Consider the following 17,643-nt stretch of genomic DNA (forward strand, 5'->3'; position numbering starts at 1 on the left):
AAAACCTCGTCAAATGCAGTCGGTGATGCAAATGATGCAATAAGATGTGTTGACATCAAACTTTGGTCACTGATGGACAGATAATCCATGACGAAACCAAACAAAAAACAAGCAACAAAAAGCCCTGGTTGTATAAACGTAGGAATGAAAGACATTTTGAGATAATTACTTGAGCATTCTTGTTTTTCTTTACATGTGTTACAGTGTTAAACATTAGTGTTAGTCAGGGTTCATTTTCTGATGTTCACATGTTTTCAAAGTACACATTTTTGTTTGTTTTAAACAAATAAAAAACTCTATTAAAACTCTTGTGTCTTATTTTCACAAACGTTTGAATGGTTCATTAATTTTTTTCAAACCTTACAGGAAATGACATAAGTACACAGTTTATCAGCAGCTATGAAGTCCCAATAATTCCTGTATTGAGGAACGTAAGAGCACAGTTTTACATTCTGATAAAATAACTGCTTTGAGAAACACATTTACTTTATATATATATATATTCAAATTAGAAAGATCAAGATCTATCCAGCGTAAAGGAAAGGTTTTTACCTTCCCTTTGTCTTAAATCCATCATTTTCTCTCTCTCCACAGCATTACATCTTGGCCTTCGGTGGCATCATTGCTATCCCACTCATCCTGGCCGAACCACTCTGCATAAAAGACAACAATAACGCCAAGAGTCAGCTCATCTCCACCATCTTCTTTGTGTCGGGAATATGCACTTTGCTGCAGACAACATTTGGTACCAGGTAACATCCACAGCGCCCGGGTTAACAGAAAGTACCAATATCAGACAGAGACACTGAAACGTTTTCTTAGAAGTAAGATTTGAATTCTTCTTCTGCTTGTGTGTGAACAATCTGGGTACTCTTAGACTTTGTGGAATAATATCCATTGGTGTGTTTGTTTTGATTTACAGCAGGTTCATAAAAAATGGAGAGGACTAATAAAAACAAGTGCAGGTTCCCGACCTTGGGTTTAGGGGGCGGGCTTTATCTGTTCTAAGGTTGTCAAAAAGATTTGCACATATGATCTTAAATCAGTCTAACACACTCACTGGAATATTATTAACTGGTCTATGGGTAAAAATTCTGTCTCTGGGCCTTTTCTGTTTGGATGTTCAGAGGAATGTGAAGCTCAAACAGAGACATCAGGGGTGAGGATTTTGTTAAAAACATTTAATGTTAAAACATTTTACAGCACTTCTTATTATTTTTTGCAATAGATGTGTCCAAAGTCCACACGTTTTAATCAAAAAGAGAACAAGTCTGTTTGAAGTCTAAGTACTGATTTAACTTCTCTTCTGAAGTGTAGGAGTAGTTAAGAGGCTCTAAAATAAACTCAACATAAAAGGTAGAAATTCTTGTGAAAGAAAATAAATTCATATTTAAGAGGCTACTGACTTTTCCATCTCCCCGTATAATAGAAGAACAAGATACTAAAAAAATAACCCTTAACACAAATGGGCGAAGGGAAGTCCTTCTGTGGTCTGGGGGGTCAAATGTGTTTCACGCTTTTTCTACCAATACACCAGGAGAACTGTCATTTGTAAGACATATTGTCCCATCCTTCAAGGATTTAAGTTCTAACCCATCTTGATGTTACCAATAAGGCCCACATTGATTAAAAACACAAAAATCTATGAAAGCTCTCCAAGTATTATAACTAAAGTAATAGGCCTTTCTGGGCAGGCTGCCCTCTCTCCTCACTGATTTAGGATACCTAGTTGAACCTGCCAGGAGCACGTGCTTGTCTGGAAGATATAGCCATACAAGTTAAAGCACATATGCCCGTCAGTCAAACAGTGAAATGGTTCCTTAAAATATGGTAGGCCTCAGTCCAGCAAAACATATTGTAACATAAAACAAACAGCCCTTTGGTGGTCCACCAGCAGTTAAACCAGTCCACCGCTGGGCTCCACGTGACACTAATCGCGGAACTGAGAATTACCTTTCAACATAAGAAGCTGAAATCGTCCACCTCAAAGGCTCTAGTTTACGTTGCATGCTGTGTTTCCTTTTATATTAGGGTTGTCAATCACTGGGAGCTGTTTGGAGCTTTGAGTGATGCATCAATCTCTCTGCTTCACCTCAGTGTAGCTGACACCCACACACACAGTAAAGTGCAAAACACCACAGTGCCCAACGCATACTTTCTTCCCCCTCAGCACTTCGGGTACATTAAACCAGAGCAAATAGCTAATGTTTTTGTTTCAGTACTCCACCTACACAGTTTGGCAACAGCTTAAAAGGACAAAAATGTGATCCCAGAAAACCCCTTTGACATTGAAAAATAAGGAGGTTAATCTCTATTTTTATAGCCCTCTTCATCACTGCAGCTCGTTTTCAACACTGTCTTTGTCAAACTATAATAGAGGGATCAAAACACAAACATGCAGACCAAGGTGCATAGAGATCAGTTAGCTGCAGCACAACTGAGGCTGAGAAAATACATTTATACACAGTTCACATTATATCATGCTGAGCCAATGCAAAACATCAATAGATTTTTTTTAAGCAAAAACATGTAGGAATTTGGTTTGGTGCTCTTTGGCGCCCACCAAAGGTCTCTGAGTGCAACCGCACTTTTGTAAAAAAAAAAAAACAAGTAGTGCTGTCAACATTTTTTCCTCATTGACGGTTTGCATTTGTTGACACACAGAGGGTGGCGACACTGGTGTTATGCAGAGAAATGCATGCCTGCCAAGAAAGTTCACCACCTTGCAGGACAATGCAAAATATTGGAAAAAAATAATTCTACGCTGCCAAACTTTACACCAACCGCTTAACAGGACAGTTTGGAGTCAAACACTGTTAGCAGCTCATATTTACACAGTCTTATGAACATGCATCTTCTACCGTGTCTATAGAACAACAAGAACACTTAACATTTGTCAAGTATAATCTTTAGATATCTTTTCATCACAGATCTGCTCCTTAGAAATAAGTGTTATGACCTTTTAAAACTGCACCACAAGATGCATGAAATTCTTACCGTAACACAGCAAAGATAATGTGCTTAACAAACGAAATAGTAATATTCTGGTTATTTCAGAAACAGGAATAACATAAGTAGAAAACAATGCACAGTACAGGCAACTAAGGTGAGGAGTAAAGAACATTAAGAGCCAAATGGGATCGACTTCATCTCTCTGCACATTCATTAATGGTGCATGTTGCAGACTGTTACCAGCTGGGTTCATACATCGGCCACGTAAAGCCGGGTTGAATGATTTGACCTTTTGGCATTCATACATTCAGTCCATCCAGACTATGTGAGGACATTTTCAGCAGTTCAGGTCTTAAAGGGGCTTAAGTTCATTTGATTTCATGTGCAGGAAATGGTAGGTCAAGTTGTGTTCATACAGAAAATTGGTGGATTAATTACCATGTTAGGCCCATTAAAACTTTCTAATTAAAAAAAAATGAAGTGCCATACCGGCTATGAGAGGCTAATGAATAGTTTGATGACAAAAAATATGTGAATTGTTTCACATACAGTAAAAGAATATGGACTGTACACTATTATTCAGCTTCAGAACTGATAGAACTGCCATTCTGCCAGAAAGAAAACAATCAGCTCATTAAAGGTTTCACCTCATTTTAGTCCACATCATTAAAATCCAGTGACATCTCAACCTCTGACCGCTTCACCTTCCTGACCTACAGGTTACCGGTTCTCCAGGGTGGAACCTTCAGTTTCATCACTCCGACCCTGGCTATTCTCGCTCTGCCCAAGTGGCAGTGTCCAGCCTCGAAAGCCCCTGCGGTGCTGTCCATGCAGCTGCAGAACGGCAGCAGCCCACTGCCCATGCAGGACTCGGATGAGGTCTGGATGTCCCGAATGCGTGAGGTATGTCACATATTCACATTGCCAAATATGGTATTCTCAGCATTAATGATGAACACGGTGAAGAACCTTCCTATTTGTTACACCTTTATATTCATATGATTCAGTTCTTCTAAATTCTATAGAAAAAGAAAATGGGTAAAAGGGCAAAAAAGCCAAAATTTGACTGGTGAAATGTTACATGCTAAATGTTCTAAATGGGACATTTAATGGACTTTTTGGAAAAACTTCTACATTGGGAGAAACAATACACAAATTGTATCTTTGTGTAAAAATACCATAATTTGGTTGGAAAGATATTTTCTGGTCAGACAGTAGCAATGGATTGGGTTTTAGACGGCAAAGTACTAATGAAACCTCAGCAAGCTTCAGTTACGTGCGAACTGGAACTCTGATTTAATAACAATATAATTTGTTAACAGTCTGACTTGCAGCATCAGGAGTGTTTATTGAGTTGGTGTAACAGATGAGTTTCCTCACAGATATCCATTTAAAGGGTTCAGTTCAAGCTACGTTGTTGTTAAAGCTCCTGTGAGGAACTTTAGTTTATGATCATTTTGGCGCCCTTTATGGACGAAACAGTGCCTTTGCACTTCATTGTTGATTTTGTCCTGTACAGGTGTTTTATGAGTTCTTCCATTAAATCTTCCCCTCGTCTTTATACACACATACTTTTATCATTCATGATGTATCCATATGGACATATGTAAATAAAAAAAAGTTGTTTTGGCACTGTAAATCCTTTCATTTTACTACCCTCTGTATTCACCCTTCGGTCTCCTTCTTGTTATCAGAGCTTTGCGCAACATAGCTCTCTCCCCTCATTCAACATTAACATCACTCAGATGTGTATTTCCAAATAATTTTTTGGGTTTCTGTAGTAGGGTATGTTTACACATGCACATCAACATTTCCAAAAGAGATTTGAAAACGTTTGACAAGACTTATAAATATTCAGATTTAAGACAAGACATTTGTACTAAGAATAAAAGTGGGGATCTTCTCCCCCCTGCCCACAAATACAATAATGCAGTCAGAGCTTTATAACCAAATATTGAATATTGCACTGTGTGTATCCTAATTTGCAACCTCTTTCCTTATCATGCACAGATCCAGGGAGCCATCCTGGTGTCCTCTCTGCTCCAGATCGTCCTTGGCCTTTCTGGGTTGGTGGGCTTCGTACTGCGATTCATCGGCCCGCTGGCTATCGCTCCCACCATCAACCTCATCGGCCTGTCGCTGTTTATTGAAGCTGGAAAGAAATCTGGAGGTCACTGGGGAATAGCTGCTCTGTGAGTATATCGCCTAATAGACATAAATACATTCTTGAGCAAAAGACATACAGTTTGTACCCGTTCAGTAAGTCTGGATTGTTCAGTGAACTGTTTGCAAACAATTAAACATAAGAAGACACAAAAGTCAAAGTGTCTTGGATATGAACAGCTTTAGTTCTTCTTGTTTGAGATGTTTACTCAAGTTTCTGAACTCTTCCTCCAGAAGATTTTTTTTAAATGAATCCTTTATGATGGTGGTACTGGTCCAAGTTCTGTCACACATGTGCCTTTGGTGGGAGAGCTGGGGACTGTGAGCGATGTATAGGGAATAATTCCCATTTTGGTCCCTTATTACCTTTGCTGCACCCCTGTCCAAATCCATAAAATCAGTTTTCATTGACGTCTCCAGATATTACAGACTAAAACCATTACATCGAGTAGTCCTTGTGGGTTTTAAAAGGTTCAGCACATCCTGGTCTTGATGAGATGTATGGGTGGTAATCAGTCATTTTCTTCTAAGCCCCCCCCCCCCCCCCCCCCTTCTCAGCAGTATCTGCAGAGGGTATCCAGCAGAAAAACATCTTGTGGTTGTAACTCAACCTTCCAGTCTGTCACACCACCCGCCTGTCAGGAAACACGCTGCGATGGTCATGAAAAATTCCATTTCCAAAACCTTGTCAGTGTGTGTCGATACACTCAGCTCACGCGCTGAGACGACACATGATGTTGGGTTCACGTGAACAACAGGAGACAGCATTTTAACCCCGTGTTTAAAAACACTTCCATGACTGAAAAACATGACAGGTAGAATAGAGGAAAGTCAATCAGAGTAATCATACACACTGAAACATCAGCACTTTGTGAGCTGCTTCTGAGTGAAAGTCTGCGTAAAAGAACCTGCATAAAAATATATTTGTTAAAACTGAATTGTCTTCCACTTTGTACAGTGGGCCTCTGCACAGGGATTCAGCAGCAGTACATGATGTACATTCACACACTGATGTCAGTGCCAAGATGGCGCCGCGGAGGGTTGCTCTCACTTCTTTTGTACTTGGATGTGGCTCAGTTGGTAGAGTCAGTCTTCTCTCAACTGGAAGGTTGGGGGTTAAATCCCCAGCTCCTGCAGTCACATGTCTGATGTATCCTTGGGTGAGAGACTTAACCCTGAATTGCTTCAAGGTTTGGAAAATCAGGTCAGGAGTATATATCTGAATACCACTAGCATATGTCACACAGCCATAAATGTATAGGCATATAGGGGCATATCAGCAAACATTGTAAGTGTATGCTAACTGAATCTGCTTCGTCTGTCACATATGAATGGATTAGCTACGATTGCCACTTTACAAAGCAACTTCTGCCATCAGTGTGTGAATGTGTAGGGGTGACATGCGGTGCAAAAGTGCTTTGAGTAGTCAGGAGACTAGAAAAAAAAAAACAAGCTCACGTCCAAGTCCACTTTAGTTAGCATCCAACAAGAAGGCTATTTGATCCATATTCAAATATTGTCATGAAGTTCATGTAAACTTTACTGACACTGGGTTTAGGAAAGGAAAAGTATTACAGTACGTTGGCCTATTCATGGTGTGAACACTCAGCATGAGCACTGTCTGCTAAAGATTATTTTCTACTGCAGGGGATTATTGATAGCATTTTACATTTCATATATATCATATTGTTGACAGGGGTTTTGAATGTTGAGTTTTCTTTGCCTGTGAGTGTTTCGTACCAGCTGTTCAGTATAAATCTTCAGTGTCAGGTTTGGAGAATCAGGCCAGGAGTATTTTCTGTATCTGTAGGTGCATGTCAGCAAACATTGTAAGTGTATGCCAACTGAAAACGGTAATATGCATGACAACGCCCCTCTCACATAACATGCATCACGTCTCTCTCATTACTCCTGAACACTATTTTACGCACTCTTAGAAATGTAAGTGCACTTTTTCAAAAAGTTCAAACAGCCCCTTTCTCCAGGCTTTCACTGTTACTTATACCCATAATCCTGTCATAATGACACGGATCATGTTGGCATGCCAGCTGTGTAAAATTACATGTTTTTACTTGCTTTGACTTCATTCTGACTGATGTATGGACATGCCATGCTTTAGCAAAATTACACAAGTAGGTATGGGCCAGGGCCAGGCCTCGGGGGGTTAATGAGTGTGAGTGACACATTTCGATCTGTCTCTGTTGTTTTTCCCACAGCACGGTCTGTCTGATCCTCCTGTTCTCTCAGTATCTCAGCAAAGTCGACGTTCCAATGATTGCTTACAAGGATAAGAAGTGGAAGGTTTTCCAGTATCCACTCTTCAAGCTCTTCTCTGTAAGTTTCAACATTATGTCATCATGGATGATTCTTGTTTTCTGATTCACTGAAATATCTATAAATATCCTTTTAAAGAAAATGGCTCATATCATAACAAATAACCCCTAGCCTTGTATTATAACTATACTAATCAAACAATCAAAAAATCCACCACTATCAGAACAAAGTGTGCCAGTCTGGACACTATTTGAGACTGAAAAGCTTTAGAATAGAATCTTTTTTTGATTGTTTTTTATTCCCATAGGCATTTATTTCTGCTCTGTGCTGATGCATCTGCTTTCAACTTGTATAACAGCAAAAAAAATATGTACAGGAACTCTTCAGTCACGATGACAGGATGGACAGAAAGAGGTTCCACAGACTTGTAAGGCTATCACAGTGGGAAACATCCTCCATTCTGGGTGGGCTATGTAAAAGAAACTCTATTCACATAGAGTTGGAAAACGAAAAAAAACAAGCGATTACATTTCGGTGGTCTAAGGTTGCTCCAATGAAACATCAAGGATTGTTTTGTGATTGACAGGTAGCTATCACGATGACCTGCCAATCAGCTTAGAGGCCTATGCATTACAACTATTTGTCCAAAGTGTTCACCAAAAGCTTCAAGAAAAAAACAAAAACAAAAACTGGGGACCAATAAAATGCAAAAACAGTCAAACAGTACTCAACAAAACAAATATGTGCAACTTCTGGGTAAAAACATCTTTGGATTTTGTCCATAACTCAGAAATTTATAAAAAACCCTTTTCATGGCCGTCATTCCACGCCATAAATCAACAACAGACGAAAAATATTGTTAATACATTTCAAATGTGAGTTAGATGCCAAAATCAGTGACACAACTCTTGAAAAGTTACATTGAAACTGTGGCGACTGTATGTACCTGACCTGTTTCGAAGACAAGTGTAAGCGGTGACAGAATCTGAAACTTTCTTCGCAGCTGTATCCATAGTCCAAGAAAAGTTTCCTTGTTGCTCAAACTGAAAAAAAAAAAAAAGAATATTCCTTTGTTGGTCATGCCTCTGCTTTTCGTTTCTCAACAAACTTTGGCACTTTAAGACTTGCAATCGAATAAAGCATCAGACAAACAAAGCATCTGTCAAATTAATTTCATTTTACACATCACATATAAAGCCTCGACTGTACAGCCTCCAGGGTAAACACAATGAAAGAGAGGATAAAGTAGAACGATGATGTAGACAATGCAAGTTGTAATTGTTTTGATTTAGTTTTTTTTTCTTGTATATTAGATTACAGGCTGAAATAGTTAAAAATTTAAAAAGTTGACAAATTTTAAATATACATGATACAAGCGTGACATGTTTAAAAAAAGATAAAAAGGAATGGTTATATTTTTGTTCGTTGCAATGCTGAGAGATTTTGCTAGCCTTGCATCCAACTTAAGCAAACACAACACCAGTCAAAGTCTTTAGTAGATTTCTTTGAACCCCATTTTCTAAGGCACCTCAACTATGGCTGCCTTGTGATTACAGCTATTATCCGTCAGGCAGGGATCGCCCCCGGTGATGGACACACACAGTGAATTGTTTTTGTGTTTGTAAAGCCTTATTACCCAGGGATGTCTTTTTAGTCAAGCACTCATGCTCTTTTCAACATCCGCCCAACCGCTTCACCTAAGTTCAGGGAAATACAATGACATGCTGACAAGCACAGCCTTTTACTGCACTGTCAGTCATGGTTCAGAGAATACATCTGCTTTTTTTACATAGGAAAGTCAATTACACTGTAATTAAAGATCCATATTTATCACCAAGAAATAATGCAAAGAAGTTATAACAACTGGGATATTGAATAGATTCAGAAACCCTGCTTTTAATTCCTTTGAATTAAAGGCAGTGCTCATATCCCATTTAAACAAAACATGTCATTTTAAGGACAGAACATGGTGTTGTATCTTATCTAGCGTATTGTATCGTATCATATTGTATTGTGTCGTACAATAATGTTGTGTTCCAAAATGTATCATACCATATATTCATCATTAAAGAGATGTTTATTCTCAACTGGACTTGTAAAAAGAAGAAGTAAAACTAGCTAAATAAAACATCCTAACATATAGTATCATACAATATTGTATGCACTAGAGACAAGATGTGGTAAAAAAAAAAATCATTCTGAGGGCTGTCAGCGGCCTTGTGATTAGATGGTGCGCCCCATTTTTTACATCACTAAACAGAACACAGCGTATTTTCCCTTGTCAAAAATCTGCAAAAAAATCGTGGCTGCAGCCGGCAGAGATTTCTATTTGCTATGTTTCAAAGCTCCTGGGTGTTCTATAATAGTTTAATTTCCCTAAATGCTAAAAGAGAAAGTAAGGGATGGACACACATGCAAATGAAATGCTGAGTCATGATCAAGGTTTGAAAAATGACTAAAACGTGAAACTGAACAACAAAGCTCCTCCAGTCAAGTAAAGACCAGGGAGTCAGTTTGACTTCAGGGTTTGAGAGAATGCTTCGTGCATGACTCACATCTTGCGTATCTAGCAACATCTAAGAAGACAAATAGCCCACCTTACCCCAGCTCCCCCTCATAAAGGCCTCTTGATCTCAGTGTCTACATGGTAAAGATTGGACTATTCATTAGGATTAATTGTCTATCATAAAATGGAGCCATAGAAAAATAAAATACTGTGGTTTTTAGCGTTAAGGAATGAAGCTTCTATAGTAGCCAATGCCAAACTCCATTTATCATGAAATAAATTCTTATTAATGACGCACACTGGCACTTAATAACCCACTGGATGTATATCTGTGGTTCAAATATGACACTTGCAGAGCGATTTATCTCCCTCTGCGTAGATAACATCAAAACAGAAATCCAGGAGGTATGGAGAGCACTTTTTTAAGCCCTCTAGCTACTCGCTCTACAGATACACACAGAGCCGCACACGTGTTCCAGAGGCATGTTGTACATTGAGACTTAGATTTTCTGCAAATGATAAACAGAAGAACAAAGTTATAAACAGTATAGTACATTTTTAAAAAGTCATAAATCAACTAGCCAAAGTAGAAAAGCTCCTCTTGCTATTTGGTTGAGTCACTGATGGACAGTCTTTACAGAAAGCTTTGCTGGAGAACAGCAAGTGGACATTAGTGGACTAATGAAGTCTTTTTGTTTCAAAGATAGATTGGACTGTCAATGGCTTTTTAAAGAGATCAAATACCTGACAGTTTAATGTTGGCTAAGTGAGAAATATTTAGTATGGGGGGGTAAAACAAATGTTACTCAATCGCTACAGGTTTTCAATCTACGAAACAGGCAGAAAAAGTCCTGTCTCTGCAGGCTTGAGCAGGCAAAATGTACCTAAAGGAAGAATGTGCAACATTTGAAACATAAATACAACAGAAAGTATGTTCTGTGTAAATGTCTCTCTGAGTCAAGACTTTCTACAATGACAGAGAAGCTCGAGTCCCATCGGCTGTGTTGTTGTCGGAGACTTGTTTACATCAAGTGAACATGGACTGTTAACCTAAAAGCTGTTTTCGTCAAGGACTAGAGAAAAAAAAAAAACATGCTCACTGCTCATTTGGATGTCACGTGAGTGTTTTTCCAATTTCTGTGTAATGTGAAGCTACACGCTAACTCCAGTGTGCTAACATTAGCCTGCTAATACAACAATGAAGGTCACAGCCAATTGTAGCTCAAGTCAAGAGCCATTTTGTCCGCTGCTTGTGCTAAACTGCTCTGAGCAGACACGAGAGGGGTTGGAGGTGTGTCGCTGGAGGAGCGCAGAGGCTTCAGAGTGGAGGTGTGGAGGTGTCACCAAGCAGCAGTTTAATTTGGTTCAATGCTGGTGCTCAAGGGCGACATCAACTGGATCAGAAAGCCACACGTTCTTCCTTTTAATGTTACACCTGTAATGTTTATAAAATAACATAATGTTGAACTGATGTTTCGCCTGCCTTATCAGGGTCTCTTTGTGTCTTTCCCACACACGGTCAGAATCAGTTTCAAGGTTGTAAACACTCTGATTAGCTATGCACAGTGTTCGCTCACGAGGTGACAGAGGGTCAGGTTCACTAGTGAACAGGATCAATAAATAACCTTAACGAGAAGTTTTTAAGGAGAAGGCAGGATGTAGTTTAGTGTTGTAACCTGAGAGTCTTACAACGTTCTCTCTCTGAAATGTGTTGAAGTAGTAAAAGAAACAGTTCAGATGGGACAGTCCTACCCTCTATCTGTACCACGTGCTTTTGTCTTCACTCCCAACTCCCTTAGGAGACACAATGTATGATGATGTTACATTGTATGATGTATCATGATCAGTGCATTTTTTCAATCCTCCTGCAACTCAAAACACTTTTAAGCCACAGATCAAACCTTCCCATTCACACATTCATACACTGATGTCAGAGGCTATCAGCTCCCTGTGGCCACATTTTACACTTACATTACGCTTGACGTACACTTTTCCTATCCATTATCTACCCTTTTAGCGTAAAGTCAGGCAAATCAGACCAGTGAACAAAGAAAACGTTCAGATAATTTACCAAGAGCACGCCTGCAGCAGTAATGTTGAACTCACTTGTCTCGCTCAGAATCAATTCAAACTTCCTGCACAGACTTCCCAAAGGAAATACTTCATACTTTTTTTGCTCCCCAGTGTTTTTTTTTACACTTATTTTTCGATGCTGTGAATACATCTAATTACACTTAAAATGCAGCCAAAAAATGGCATACTGTAAGAACTTTTGTCTACCATCTTGGATTATCCCAGTGTCTTTTTTATGCCTGCTCTGCGGACAACTTCATGCTGTAAGGGACATGTGTAAATAAGCAACACAAGCCAGCCTGTCCTGAACTTTTGAAGGATTTTTCAGGAGATTTTTTGCATGAAAGTCCGCATTTTTAGTAATGAGTGTTATATGTTGACAACACTTCATTTAAAATGCATCTAACTTTAAATTTCTAGGCTATGTTGGGGATGTGTGGAGCCTGGCTGGTCTGCTTCTTGCTCACCGTTTTTGACGTCCTCCCTTCGAAGTCCGATGAGTACGGCTTCTCAGCCAGGACCGACATCAACCTGGACGCTGTGACCAACTCCCCCTGGTTCCATGTTCCTTACCCTGGTAAGTGCATAGATATCATACATGAACACATATGATTGAGCATGGTCACTTAAAAAAAAAAAAAAGTTCCTAAACATAACCAAAGGATCCACACAACTGTTAGTTTTTTATAATATGAAACGTTTATTTCAACAAACCATCCAGTAATGTAATGACAAATTCTTCATTTCAAGTGTAGCTAAATATAAGAAACATGTTTATTGTATGCAGTTGCTGCTCTGATAGAACATGTGCACACTGATCACACTTGTAACTGATTACATGATTGACCCTCACAGGATTTTAAACATTTTGAGCCCTGAGTCTCATCATCACTTATGTAACTTATCAATTCTTATCAACTCATTTAATTATCGACAAAAATCCAAACCATATGCAAACAAAGGACATTCTGTAGTGTATTCAGGGTGGAACAAGTTCTGTCCTGAAATAACCTGCCAGAATGATGGAGCAACTGGAAAACTTCTGATCCAAGAGAATAGTATCTCCTTAAATCCTGGTGCATTAAATTGAACGATGATGATATTTTATTGACTCTCTAATCACTCTGGACAAGCTGCTTCCTGAGAAAAGTCATTTTCCCCATTACCTAAAATCCACCACAGCTGGTATGGATGTACATTTAAAGCTTATACGTTAGAAGTTTAGGTTTTTATTTTCTTGACACACTGTTAAAGACATATTTAGACATTCAGTATTTGGCAGAAGCTATCTGAACTACAAAATAAAGCATTCTTATCCGTTTCACTTAACCTTATATGAACCCTTTTCTGTGCTCCATGTGTGGTAGATTTTAAATGCTGAGGGGCAGAAAATATCAGCTGATTCTACAGAGATTATGCAGGCATAAATAATCACATCTGCTGTTACAGCTAAGGCATCACAGTAGTTTTATTGAATTAATAACTAATAGATAATTACAAGTCTGCTCATTATGTAAGGGATACTTACATATTCGTGGGGTCATGAATATAAAGCCCCCCTCGTTAAAAAGTGAAGTGTGACATCACACTGCGATGATGTCACTGAGCTAAGCCCATTAGTTTGTTGTAGCAAGCACAAGCTCATGCTGCTCCGCTCAGATCATCAGATCTGCATTCCCATGATGGTAAAAGCGGCGTAACATTTCCGAAAACCGCGCCGAACGACCATTTACAACAGAGCAGATTGGCCAACCAATCAGATCAGACTTAGCACACGTGGGGACCCTGAGCGGGGGGGGTTCTGGATTATGATACAGGCAGATGAGACTGGCTGCATGGAACAGCAGTACATGAGAACTGACACTTTTTTTTTCGAACATTAGCGATTGTGAACGCACTTTAGTAGACACATAAATTAGATATATGAACCCAAAAAAATTGCATAATGTGGGACCTTTAAGATCGGACAGTGGAAGTGAGGAATGGGGAATGGAAAAGAGCCCCAGGTTGGACATGAACCTGAGCCGTCCACTTGGTGGATTATAACCTCGGTATATGTGGGGCAAACTAACCACTGTAGGCCTTTTGTGCCGCACAAGTGCATTTGTCAGCCTAGATGTCAACACATATGCAGGAGCTGTTGTAACATGTCATTCACAGGTCTTGTGTTTCAAAAGGTTAGTTTAAAATAACTATGCTTTCTAAGTTGGAAATAGTTCCTGCGATGACATGCTTATAAAATAACAGTGAAGAAAAAGATTCAGCATGTCAGTATTACTCCACACTCATCCTTTAATACGATTTACAGAGCATCGCCTGAGGGCAGATAAAACACACCTGCTTGGTTTTCCAAGTATTCTCAAGTGATGATACTGTATGCATGAATGCCTGTCCATTAACATATTCACATGGGTGGGGCAGGGTTTACATTTGAGCTTGAAAGAATGTAATTACCCTCAACAGAAACTGCTATCATAACGTAAAGAAGCTGTCTTAATAACATAACCTATACGTGACAAGTATGAAAGGAGAATCTGCACTCAGTTAACACATATTGTTGCGTTGTAAACTAAACAGATGTCTTTGAAACTTCCCAAACGTCTCTCATTGGACGCTTTTAAGAGGAAGTTAACTGACTTGGAGGCAGAGACATCTAGCTGTAGATGTTTGTGGATGACCCTGACAAACATTTGCTGCTTAGATCTGTTATTTGTGTCTTTCAATTGCTCAAGGATGTATTTTTTGTGTTTGTATTGTTGGCTGCTCGTTGTCTGTCTGAAACTCTGCTACTTGTGTTGCTGCTTGTTTTGTCACGAACACTCTTGGAGAAGAGATTTTTAATCTCAATTAGTTTTTGATAAATAAAACATTACCATCCTAACTTAACTTGCATTACTTCAAATGTAAGTATTTCACAGTAACTGAGGTTCAATCAAGATTAAATGGGGATTATTCAGTCTGACCACATTTTCTTTTTCTCCAATATTTATTATTGCAACCATCAGCCACTAGCCAGGGCTATAGGTCTGGTTAATGGCCACTGTTATACTGCCAAATAAAAAAATCATCATCCAAAGCCCGTATGTAAAACTTACACAATGTGATTACTCAACAACACAGTAACAGTTCTGCCATTATTGGAGCTTTGGTAACTGGTAAATGGACTTGAGCTTGTGTAGCACTTTTCAGTTTTCTGACTATTGAAAGCACTTTTAGAGTGCAGTCACGCTGGCAGTCCTCACTGTGCTGTACTTAAACACGATTGGTCCCCCGCTGTGGTATTCCCTCACTCACCGGCATGGCCCGTGGTCACACTGCACCAGGACTTACTGTGCGATTACCGCTTGTTCATTACGTTGTAATACAGCACATAAATGCTTGTTATTAAGTCTGCACTCAAGAAAAAAAATCCCCTGCTGGAGCTGGGGATCGAACCTCAAACCTTCCAGTTGAGAAACAACCAACTCTACATCACATTGGTGTCACCATTGTTTTTTCGATAGGTCTTTGGCCAAACAGAAGACGCATAACGTAAACAAAGCTGGCGCTCCAATATTACTCATTGTCACAAAAAAACTTTGCTGATTAGGCTAAAGCTGCATAGCATAGTTTGTTTTCACTATTGACTGGTTAAGTAATCTGGCTTTGGTAATCTCTCAATAGGAGACATGAACAGGTTGCTGAAAATCATTAAAGTTTCCAGTAAGATCATGGGGCCATGGGGCAATGACCTGATCTGCCTCTTACATTTGGTGAGAGAGCAACAGCTAAGTCACAAAACACCCAATATTATCCTCGACAACCTCTCTTTGATAAGTTTGAGCTTCTGCCCTCCAGGCAGGAGATACAGATTACTGACGGATAAGTGTAACAGATTGAAAATGTATTTTAAAACTCAGGCCATCACACTGTTGGTTTTCTAACGATGACCCGTTTGACTGATGATAGGTTTCATTTTGGTTTGATGATAGTTCTGTGAATGGTTTTAAGTATTTCCTTAATGTACTCTGGTATGTTTTGAAGATGTTCCTAATATCTGAGTATATGTTCTATATGTTTGTTGATTTAGCCTGCGGGTTGCAAAACATTTATTACCCTTAGGGAAAATAAAGTTAAAGTTGAAAGTTATTCTGTGGTAGGGGTTATGTTAGTTTATCAGAGTGTCATTAGTCCCTGGGTAGCTTCAGCATTGTCTTTGACTTCTTTGAAGGTGTGGGTGTTTCCCTTCTCCAAAACATACTTTTCCTACAGACGTGTTCGGGTATTTTGCACCCACCAATAGTTTCTCTCTCCTGTAACTGTTCAAGACCTTGAGTAAAGGAGAAAAATATAGGGAATTCTAGTAGGGGGCCAACAAAGCTAAAGAAGAAAAAACTCAACATGATTTAAGTATCTAAGTGTACAGTTATGTGTTTGCATATCTGCATGAATGAAAGCTGAAGTGTCTCTTATCTGTTCCCGTAGGTCAATGGGGAGTGCCTACAGTGAGCGTGTCTTCAGTGTTGGGCATGATTGCTGGTGTCCTAGCATCAACCATGGAATCAATCGGTGACTACTATGCATGTGCTCGCTTATCTGGAGCCCCTCCCCCGCCAACTCACGCCATAAACCGAGGTATCGCAGTGGAGGGAATCGGCTGCATCTTGGCTGCACTGTGGGGAACAGGAAACGGCACCACCTCCTACAGCCAGAACATTGCTGCACTTGGCATAACCAAGGTACCCATCAAAATCTTCTCATTTCATGTCTGAGCACATTCTATGCTATCCTTATAGATTAATTTGGCATCACATGGACATAGGTGAAAATCTGAATTACATGTTAGACATGTCAAAAGCAGAATTTTAATGGTACTTATTTAATACGGACAGTGCATTTTTAGTCAAATGTCACATTTATAAAGAAAACAAACATTATGAACGTTTTTGTTGTTTTTGAGATTATATTGCTTCTGCATTTTACCAAAACTTTTGAATTGTTTACCCAAAGTTAAAGTACATACTGCTGTAATACCTTTATCCCACCACTGCTTGAATCCAGAATCACAAACCGTGTTTACATTGAGGATCCATAGCAGGCCAAGTTAATAATTAGATGTCCCCCTCCAAATTATACCCGTTATAATCTTGCCCCAGATGTTCAGGTTTTGTTTGATAGTTAAATTCTTACTGTTGTGGCTCAGACTTCTCACCTTGTCCCTTTGGGATGTTAAAAGTTGGGAAGATTCAATATAAATGTCTTTTCTGGGATTTACTTTATTTCAGTTGGTAATGTGTTCCAGGGAGCTGTCTGCGATCTATTGTGATTTCTTTCTAGATCTTATTGGAAACATATGAAAAGAAGAATAAAGCAGATGCAGAGCAATGACTTACAGTAGTGATGCTTAACTTTGAGAAAAGACTGTCTGATGGAAAGATTGGGAAAAATCTACTCTAACATCTAACCTCTAGTTCTCGCCATTGAATAACAACGTTTTGATATTGTCAAAGGAAGAATGCTAACCTGCATTAGCCTCAAAAGATAGTGTTTACAGTCAGGACCTCCGTCCCCAAGTGGAGACTCTTTCACACTATGCACTCCTAAAAATCTCTCAAAAATGTCAAGACAGCATCTCTCAGGAGGCAGGAGATGATGTATAAGGAGCGAGCATGAAAGAGTATTAAAAATATAACATG

The 17,643-nt window shown here is 39.2% G+C and overlaps 1 protein-coding gene across 1 annotated transcript in view; it reads left to right on the forward strand.

Annotated features, from left to right (window-relative positions):
• LOC306825183 (solute carrier family 23 member 2) overlaps nt 1-17,643 on the forward strand; it is a 44,822-nt gene that overhangs the window by 14,358 nt on the left and 12,821 nt on the right. Inside the window, exons 3-8 of the mRNA XM_079345769.1 lie at nt 595-752; nt 3,672-3,855; nt 4,963-5,144; nt 7,332-7,449; nt 12,389-12,545; nt 16,433-16,686. Coding sequence (XP_079201895.1) covers nt 595-752; nt 3,672-3,855; nt 4,963-5,144; nt 7,332-7,449; nt 12,389-12,545; nt 16,433-16,686 — 1,053 coding nt within the window. The remainder of the gene's footprint in view (nt 1-594; nt 753-3,671; nt 3,856-4,962; nt 5,145-7,331; nt 7,450-12,388; nt 12,546-16,432; nt 16,687-17,643) is intronic.

This window comes from Symphodus melops (genome assembly GCF_947650265.1).
Source record: "Symphodus melops genome assembly, chromosome: 6".
In the NCBI taxonomy this organism is placed as follows: Eukaryota; Metazoa; Chordata; class Actinopteri; order Labriformes; family Labridae; genus Symphodus; species Symphodus melops.